The sequence below is a fragment of the Opisthorchis viverrini genome (assembly GCF_000715545.1).
Source record: "Opisthorchis viverrini unplaced genomic scaffold opera_v5_170, whole genome shotgun sequence".
Taxonomy (NCBI): domain Eukaryota; kingdom Metazoa; phylum Platyhelminthes; class Trematoda; order Opisthorchiida; family Opisthorchiidae; genus Opisthorchis; species Opisthorchis viverrini.
In genome coordinates, this window is record NW_008751826.1 from 585579 (window position 1) to 595906 (window position 10328).

The 10328-nt window shown below is 45.4% G+C and overlaps 1 protein-coding gene across 1 annotated transcript in view; it reads right to left on the reverse strand.

Moving 5' to 3' along the window:
- The window catches only part of T265_07406 (hypothetical protein), a gene marked incomplete at both ends in the record, with an annotated part of 13808 nt that extends 10199 nt beyond the window's left edge, over positions 1 to 3609 (reverse strand). The window contains 2 exons of the mRNA XM_009172916.1: positions 2979 to 3049; positions 3492 to 3609. Of these exons, the coding sequence (XP_009171180.1) occupies positions 2979 to 3049; positions 3492 to 3609 (189 nt within the window). The remainder of the gene's footprint in view (positions 1 to 2978; positions 3050 to 3491) is intronic.
- Between the last annotated feature and the right edge of the window lie 6719 nt (positions 3610 to 10328).

The window sequence follows — 10328 nt, forward strand, 5'->3', positions numbered from 1 at the left end:
CTTATCATATTCAGCAGGACTTCGTAATTCTAATGGCTAGACCGCGTGGATTGTACGAGCGAAACCGTATGAATTGAAGTGGCTGCACTGTGGTCCCTAAGTATGGTCTCGTGAATTCCTTGTGTGGTTCATCGATGCTGTTAAGGTAGGTGCAAATATGTGGAAAACATTGAAGCAACAGTGCGACTATGTTGTTAACGGAATAACAGTACCGGTTTGATTGCAGGAGCCGAACGTTTTTCCCTCTCGGGGGAATAGTTGAAACTACGTCACAACAGTTCATCGGCCATAAGCTCGGATTGGTTCCTACAGTACTAGGAATGAGACCAAGGTTGCGAATTACGCTCACTTGCAAACCAAGTTGGTCTTAACAAAAGACTTAGTCCAAACGCAATTGAACAAAATAGACATATTTCTCAAAGTGCGCTTTTCGATAGAAGGTAAGTTTGACACAAAATGGTAGGCTGCGTCCACTTTGGAAATTTCAAGACGGGACTAGCCGGTCTCCAGTTGTTGACAAAGCTTCAACGTTCGTACACGCCAAGATGCATTTGATAAGTTGTCGCCAAAAATTTCCGACGTAGATTTACATGCGTCTTTCTACTGGTCCGCTTCCATCGGTCTGATTCGCTCTGGTTTCCAGCAAGCAAGTCAGGTTCAGCTAGCTGACAGTTCGACTAAGCTAAATCGCGTCGACCACATATTTGCACGCGGTCAGAGTTTACAGCAACGCTATATGTAGAAACAAGCCATAGGTGGTTACTGATCTGTTTGTCCAGATCGCCAAATGTAACCAAAAAGCAGCGCATTCTACAAAACTGCCACAGTAATGCAGTCCTCATATTTTTCATATTCACGATTTCCCGATTCCATCATTTGGCCGAAGTATACGGCTGCTCGAGTTCAACAAAGGATTACTCGAGAGTACTAGGAAACAATACGGCCTGCAAACTCACATGGAATAGAGCTTTTGAGGGCTCAGGAAGTCATGTAAACTCATCAAACACAATTTCATCTTCATCACTCATCTGATCGATCGCTTCGCTTTCTTTTCACCCCTGTTGTTACGCCTGCTGGTTACGTACGACAAACTTGTAGGCCTCGTGCATGCCAATAAATTTGTTCTAGAAAGCCAGAACAAACATCACGCACAAGCGCTTTTAAATGAACCGACCAAACACGCATCACTTTCAGGTTGTGCTCAGGTCACAAACCAAAGTCTTGTGGTTTCATCCATGCAGTTGCTGAGAGGCTTTTCAATCTGTTGAGAACAAATAGCGGTTGTGGAGATTAACTAGGTCGGTGCACCACTTCAAACAAAAGTGCCACAGGGGGAGAAACCAAACGAAAATCCAAATTGTTGATATCATGTTTGCAGCATCTAGAAGGCAACTACTATGTTTTCACTAACCATGTGCACCATTTCATACAAATGGGTGTCTTTCCTTCATTTTGACCTTCCTTCATTTGGTCATAATTTGTGAAAGTTGTTAGCTGATTTTAACAGACACGTACCGGGGAAAAGCTGAGCTTAATTCTGTGGCGGATACTGCAACCAAGTGATACAACCAGCACCACCATCTGCGGTAGCTCTGCAGGGTGATGAGAGTGGAGAATCCCTAACTGGCTTGAAAGTAATTCTATGAGAACTATTCCACTTGTGCAAATAATTAAGTGGTACATAGCGTTTAAATTCTGTTTCGAATTATCCCACCTAAGGAGAGCTTCTCAACACTCAAAATTTTCCGGACTACTTTCTGGCAGGTAGTTATTTTGCGTTTGCATGCACATGTTCCGTTTTGCGACAAGCCACTTGGCATCCTCAAAACAAATTGTTTTCATAATTAAGTAGAGATTAAATTATTAAGTTTTTGCCTGAACTATGTAGCCAAGCTTTTATTCGGGATTTTCACCCGAAATGAAGTCAACCTTATTGATTGATCTTTCCAGTATGCAATTTTGACGGCCAAAACTTGTCCACTGTCCTTTTAATTCCAGGTGTCTGCTAGTCCATGTAGGCGTAAAAAGTTTGCATTCCTTTTCCTGGCGTTTGTAACCTATGGAGGCGTTATACTTCCGTTCCGTTTGTGTTGATAAAGTAGATTTCCGTCTATGCCATTAGAATCCTTTTTGATAAAGTATTCATTGTTCAGTCATCTTCAAGTCTGACGGGTTGCATTGAGAAGAGTTTAAAGACAGCTTCTTTTCTGACAGTTCGGAGGGTGCTGAAATATTTCAGATGGTCGGTGGGCATTGTCTTGAGTATACCTAGTTTACAGGTGACCATTTTCTATCTCTGTGACCAGCACAATGAGAAACGCCAATTTGCTATTTCCAGATTTGTTGTGGAGAGGATGTCAGAAACAATTGGCACAGCGTTCGCTCTTGAAATTTCATTTTCTATACAATGGCGACACGAAGCCGTACACACATCTACCCCGTATTATCGGTTTCTTTGCTGGTAGCACAATGTGCACAACTTCGGTTGCATTTTAATATCCGAAATAAATGCAGATATTATTGACGTTATTAGAGCTCATTTGAGGTGTTCACAATGGTCAATAGTAAACTCAAATTAGTGCAAAGTAAACGCTAACGTGCCAGTTGGTATCGCAAGGCGGGCCTTGCCAATGAATACCCAAATTAAACTGTTGGAGATATCAATATCCCCCCCCCCCAAAAAAAAACTCTGTATTTTTATGTGTGCTAGCGAACTTCCGGCATCTTCAAGGTCAAACTATGAATATATATATGCATTGTCATTTTTTCCCATGATCGCCTGTTGACCGCATGTTGTTGGGTCATTAAAGAGTCTGGATCAAGCAACATAGCTGCGGATAGAGTATTGCCACGATCCGCATATCATATTGTTTTGCTCGCAGCGTGATCGAACCGTAACATATTTGGCGACGCAAGGTGAAGGCAGAACAACTCAAAGTAATGTTTGAGCAACAAATGCAACTCATCAAGGTACTTACGGAGCGACTATCAACTACATCTTTGGCTTCACCGGCTGCGTCGAGCGTCCCACAGTCGGTTGATGGAATCGCTGGCAGTATCAACGAATTTCGCTATGAACCCTCAGCTGGCATGACGTTTGATGCTTGGTTTCGTCGCTATGAAGACCTCTTCAGGGTAGATTTTTCACTTCAAGATGATAGTTGGAAGGTTCGCCTCCTGCTCCGCAAACTTGGACCCGCAGAGCATGATAAGTACGCTAACTATATTCTGCCAAAAAACCCGCGCGATTTCACTTTTGATGAAACGGTCAACACGCTTTCACAAATATTCGGTGAGCAAACGTCACTTTTCAACATCCGTTATCGATGCATGAAGCTAGTGAAGAGTGATGCAGACGACTTCCTCACATATTCTGGCATCGTGAACCGAGAATGCGAACGGTTCAAACTCGGATCGTTAACGGAAGATCAGTTCAAGTCGCTGATTTTCATATGTGGTCTACAATCCCCGAAGGATGCAGAAATCCGTACCCGACTCCTCAGCCGCATCGAGCAGGACCCATCCATGACGCTGCAGGCCGTCACCTCGGAGTGTCAACGGTTGCTTAACCTGAAGCATGACACCGCGATGGTCCAACTCGGGGGTCATGGCGGTTCCGAGGTTCATGCAATACACCAGGATACGCAACAGCCTGGCCCTGTCAATTCTGGCCCAACCAAATCGACCTCGCAGTGTTCTGGTCCGAAGCAAAACAAAGGCTCAAAGAAGACACCACCTTCACAATGTTGGCACTGTGGAGCCTGGCACTTCGTCAGGTTCTGTCCTTACAAGAAGCATCGGTGCCGCCAATGTAAGTCCGTGGGACACAAAGATGGATATTGTCAGTCACTGATGCATACGGCCTCTGCTGTTTCAAAGCAATCATCACGCATCCGTCCCAAACCGAAATCGAACCCTGTTGGCTCCTCTCTCAGTTTGCTGGCTACTTTCCAGATCAACACGCCAGGTAACCGGAAGTATCTGACAGTCACCGTAAATGGTCATCCAATCCGTCTGCAGTTGGACACTGCGTCGGACATTACCATCATTTCGGAGAGGCTTTGGCGCACGCTCGGGCAACCTCCGATCAGACAAGCAGCTCGAACTGCAACCAGTGCCTGCGGTGGAGAGTTAAAACTTTCCGGTGAGCTCCAGTGCTGTGTATCTTTTCGAGGAACTACATTTGTGGGGTCGTGTTATATAACGGCAACTGAGTTGAACCTATTGGGTCTTGATTGGTTCGATCGCCTTGGGTTAGCCGACATTCCAATCAGCGCCGTTTGCAATGCAGTTCAGTCTCCTACAGCGCATCCAGATCATGCATCCGACATTATGGAGCGATTTCCAATTGTTTTCCAGTCCGGTCTCGGTCAGTGCACTGCGACACAAGCAGTCCTCCACCTCGTGCCGGGAGCTACGCCAGTCTTCCGTCCAAAGAGACCAGTTCCGTACGCTTCCCTCCCACTGGTAGATGCCGAACTTCAACGGTTGGAAGAACAAGGCGTTCTGTCCCCTGTATCCTACTCTGCCTGGGCAGCGCCGATCGTTGTAGTAAAGAAACCTAACGGTGGCATCCGCATATGCGCCGATTTCTCAACCGGCCTAAATGCAGCTATCCAGCAGCACCATTATCCACTACCAGTACCCGACGATCTATTCACTGTTCTGAACGGTGGGAAGTTCTTCGCCAAAATCGACCTGGCTGAAGCGTACCTTCAAGTTGAAGTCGCACCAGAATCACGCCCACTACTGACAATCAACACACACCGCGGGCTGTATCAGTACAACCGTCTTCCGTTTGGCGTCAAAACCGCCCCAGCAATTTTCCAGCAATTGATGGACACCATCCTTTCTGGCATTCCAGGTGTGGTCGCATACCTGGACGACGTGCTGATCGTTGCTGTTTCCCCCGAAGAGCTTCGTGAGCGAATCAATGCCGTCTTACTGCGCATTCAGGACAATGGCCTCCGCCTCCGTCCCGAGAAGTGTCAATTCTTCTTGACAACTGTGAAATATCTTGGGTTCATTTTTGACGCCTCTGGTCGCTATCCTGACCCGGAAAACGTTCGAGCTATACAGCAGATGCCACCTCCTAAGGATGTACCATCATTACGTTCCCTTTTGGGGTTAATCAGCTACTATTCGGCATTCCTGCCTTCGTTGCACGACATCCGGCCCCCGCTAAATCGGTTGCTTGGAAAGGATGTCCCCTGGTGTTGGTCAGACGAATGCGAGGAAGCATTCTGCAAACTAAAGACGATGCTCAGTTCTGATCTGCTACTTACCCACTACGACCCAAAGCTGCCGATCGTTGTGGCAGCTGATGCCTCTAATTTTGGTGTCGGTGCCGTCATTCTACACGTCTTTCCAGACGGATCGGAGAGGGCCATTATGCATGCGTCGAAATCACTAACCCCAGCAGAACAGCGATACGCACAGATAGAGAAAGAAGCGTTGGCCTTAGTGTTCGCGGTTCGGCGTTTCCACAAAATGTTGTATGGCCGCCGTTTCACCCTACTTACCGATCATAAACCATTGCTCTCCATTTTCGGCTCAAGGAAAGGTGTTCCCGTACACTCTGCCAACCGCCTGCAAAGATGGGCCCTGATTATGCTGGGTTATGACTTCGATATTCAATATCGACGCACCACCGACTTCGGTCAGGCCGATGCATTATCTCGGCTGATCAACAACCAGCCAACACCCGAAGAAGACACGGTTATTGCGCATGTTGCATTTGAGGACCCAGCCGACCCACAGTTGGTCCAGTCCGTTCGTGCCCTGCCCGTGACAGTAACAGAGGTTCAAAGAGCTACCACAGCTGATGGAACGCTTCAAAAGGTGATCCGATTCATGAATTCTCGGTGGCCTTCGAATCTCAAAGATGATTCCCTTCGACAGCTCTTTCATCGCCGAGATGCATTAGCGATCGTAAAAGATTGTTTAATGTTTGGAGATCGCGTGGTGATTCCGCAACCTTTACGCCATCGAGTTCTTCGTCAGTTCCATTCTGGACATCCAGGAATCAACCGTATGAAGTCAATAGCTCGCAGTTACGCATACTGGCCGCACATGGACCAGCACATCACTGATTTTGTAAAACGCTGCTCCCGATGTCAACAAGCTTCAAAGAATCCGCCACACCAACCACCGGTTCCCTGGCCTCGACCTGAAAAGCCCTGGTCTCGGATCCACATTGATTACGCAGGACCGATAAATGGCACTTTTTATTTGGTTTTGATTGACGCTTTTTCCAAGTGGCCAGAAATCGTTCCGGTGTCATCTCCAACAACATCTAGTACGCTGAGAGTGTTATCCAACATTTTCAGTCAGCATGGATTACCGGAGTCCATAGTCTCAGACAATGGTTCGCAGTTCACCTCTGCTGAGTTCCGCGACTTCTGCACTCGACATGCGATAACACACGTTCGTTCACCACCGTACCACCCACAATCGAACGGTCAAGCAGAAAGGTTCGTCGACACATTCAAGAGGGCTTTGCTTAAAGCTCGAGGGGAGGAGACATCCGTCGAAGCCCTTCAGAGATTCCTGTTTGTGTACCGAACGACCCCGAATGACGCTTTGGCAAACCACCAGTCACCTGCAGAGGCACTCATGGGCCGTAAACTTAGAACTGTGCATTCTTCCATGTTGCCAACACAACCTACTGAGTCAAGGTCCATACCGGTGGCAGTTGGAACTCCATTCAAGGTGGGAACGCCCGTGCTTGTCCGTGACTATCGCCAAGGACATGATTCATGGATTGCAGGTCGTATCCTGCGCAAACGCGGTAGTGTAATGTACGACGTGTCGGTTGGCCAAGACCCCTGGACCAGACATCAAAACCAACTCCGCTTTAACAGCACGCCGGAAACTCAAGTATGTTCGGTACCGTACCGTTGGACATATTGCTCGATAGTTTTGAGCTGAAAACTGAGACAGCTTCGAAAGAGGGGAGTGTGACCGGCAGCTCAGTATTTGACTCAACACTTCTTCCCAGGCGGTGGACAGAACGCCGCCGCCGCCAGCCGGAACGTATCCAGGTTGACCCCCGTCGAGTATGTTACTGACTTGTCACAAGGGGAGTTATTGGGGATATCAATATCCCCCCAAAAAAACTTTGTATTTTTGTGTGCTAGCGAACTTCCCGCATCTTCAAGGTCAAATTATGAATATATATATATATATATATGTATATATGCATTATCATTTCTCCCATGATCGCCTGTTGGTCGCGTGTCGTTGTATCATTGAAGTTTGTGTCCGATTTTTTTCGTTTTCCTACTGTGCGCCGTGCTACCAGTCTGGATCGAGCAACATAGCTGGGAATAGAGTATTGCCCCGATCCGCATATTACATTGTATTGCTCGCATCGTGATCGAACGGTAACATAAACAGCCTGGGTTCCTTCCAATTATCTGATGCTCCTTCTATCTGACCTTCGCACATGGGAAGTACTGTTATCTTCCTATCTACGGCTGGCCTTCTGGCGCCCACGTTTTTTCCGAGCTCTCACATCATCGCCTCCCAGCTCATGTGAACACAGATTTGTAAAAGGCCACAACCCAATTTTCTGTCGACTATACATCATAATCACTATCGGCAACATCGCATCAGTGTTCAACACCGATGCCTGTTGTCGGCTAGCTCGAGGCACGATATGTTAACAATGCGTACAGTATCGTTGCATTTGTCGATCAGTGACGTAACATGAGGAGCATAGCATTCGAACCGGCTGCGTTTCAAGAGATTATGATAGCCTCATTCAGGCTGAGCTTATCGAAGTGCTCCTCGCACCTCTCCAATTCCCAAAGTGCCTCTCTTTTCCCTGTAGTAGTTCCGCCTTTCGCAGCAGGTGGGTGAAAATTGCTGAAGTTGTCGTTTTGTTTTGCACGGCTTTTTCCGGAATAAAGGGCTTTAAAAACGCTCTACAAAGCCTCTCCATAAGTCACGCGGCGACCTTTATTTCCCGCCCCATGTGATAGCGGAGCATGGACGCTGGGCAATAACTACCTGCATAAATTATGATCAGTAAGCACCGTTACATTTGAAATGAAACTAGTGGGCGCAGTGGTATCGTTTTGTGCAGAATATTCAAAAGTCCACAAAATTGGGCAGGCTCTCGGTTGCCCGTCTTCATTCCTACATACTGAATTGCACAAAAACTGCAGTCATTTTTGTATTTGTGAAACAACTGAGTAGAAAGTTCAAGTTTGGCTCGAAGATGCTCCAACAGGTAAGAATAAATCAACACACTGTTTGTTTTAGTGAAACAACTGTAACACGCTACGCGGTTTCTAATAGAACTTAAACTAAATATTGCGGGTTTGGATGCCACAGAATGCCAAATTATTTGTTAAGAAAATAGTGATATGGCGCACACATTGTCCTCAGCGGTAAACGGAAAAGAGATGTAGAATCGCAAGTAAAACTTGCAAAAACGAAATATCGTTTATGTGGAACTATGTTCACTGGTGATTCACCACCACACTTTCCCTTATTCCACCCCGCCAATGAGGGAGGTGGTGTTGATTTGGATATGCTGAGGCGGTCTAACGGTGCTAATTCAAAAAATTTCTAAAATCTGTTGATCCGTTCAAATCAGGTGATTCGTCTTATTACTACAGCTGCGAAAAATATTTTAAATAAACCGCCAAAATGCCTGCTAAAAAGTTTTACACGGAATGGAAAAGAACTGCTTGATCGTTCTGTGAATATCTTCCTACCTGAGGATTGTAAAACGCCATATATAAAAAAAATTGTACAACAGAAGAACGTACAATAAACCTCACAAATCTACTCACATGGCTCATAATAATGGTTGCCTCATTTACTCCACAGTAATTCTGATTCTCTCTTCTTACACTTATGATCACTTCATTTGTCAGGTCATGCAGCTTCTAGCAGTTTCTCAATGCCACCGAAAAAACGCGGTTGTATGAAAGGAAAACACAGGATCATCAATTTATACACACTTCTTTTGTTTCGCCGTTAAGAGTAGATGTCCATAGTGCACAATAATTGCTTCGGCGAACAGATTTGCAAAAGCTCATGTTTTCTAAACCTGCAAACATGATCATGAAATTGCGTAAGTACAGAGTCTGGTTTGATCCTACTAAATCCCCATGACAGCAGTTAAGCCACCACTTGTTAGCCAAACGCCTGTGAAACCTGTGACAACTGTTGTCAAACTATTTCTGTCTTAATGACCCTAAACAACATTCATGCAATTCTCCTGCTGTTAGCCTTATCAGAAGGCATGCAGCTTATGCAGAATTGCGATCAATGATTCAACCTATCCAGAAGTGAACTTTGAATCTCAATAGATCTGCAAGAATAACACCTCCAGAGAGGAACCAGTCTACAACTTAGCGTTCCACACAATTTAGCGTTCCACTCTTATTGTTTAACATTGGCGACGTTCATTATACCTATCAAGAGATTCTTTAAACAGCAAGATGAATAGGTTTGCACTCACAATCCAGATATGTTGAGTCTCGTCATGAATTGTGTGAAAACATTTTACTTATTCACAGAAGCAGATTTGTACAGCACGCAATCGCTAACAATCACCAACTATCTTTCAGGATTGTCATCTCCCTGTTTGCACAGGACACACGTTGTAATTCATTAAATTGTGCCAGATTAGCAAATGACGTCCGGTACACTTGTGACAGAACTTGAAGACGCAAAATATTAGGGTTGAATACTTTGTCGTATCACTGTTTGTGGCATCTGGCTGATGATAAGCTACTGCACATCGGTTATAGAAAAAGCTATATTTGGCCGGTTGTCTCTCCAGAATGAATCTCACAGAGCGATTTCAGTCCGATGGGTTTATGCAGGTTAAGGAGATTCCAACCAGCATCATTTTCATGCTAGGACCGAAAAGTATTTTCCGTCGATAACTTATGTGGACGTAGCTAACTGTAAGACACCCGTAACTACGGAATTCACGAAATCCCATTGGTCAAAAGAAGCACTCGGAAGGACGGTGCGTTTATGCCCGCGTAGAAAATAGATTTGTTTTGATTGCTTTTTGTGAATTGCGTGTGGCACTTAGCACATTTGATTTCCGAGGAGTGCACATAGTTTAACATTCTGAGTGATGGTCATTTTAGGCTTTCATAATTCCATGCAACTTAGTTATTTTTCAATTTGTTGTTCCTGGTGGAAAGCATTTTGTAAATAGTTCTGGTAGACCATGTTGGGGTTATTCGTAACCCGAGAAACCGTTTACTTTTTTGAGTTATTGCCGATTATCTCTTCTAAAATTTTGAATTTTTGCATTTCGCGCGCCTTTTTGCCATGTTGCATCTCAATCCAAA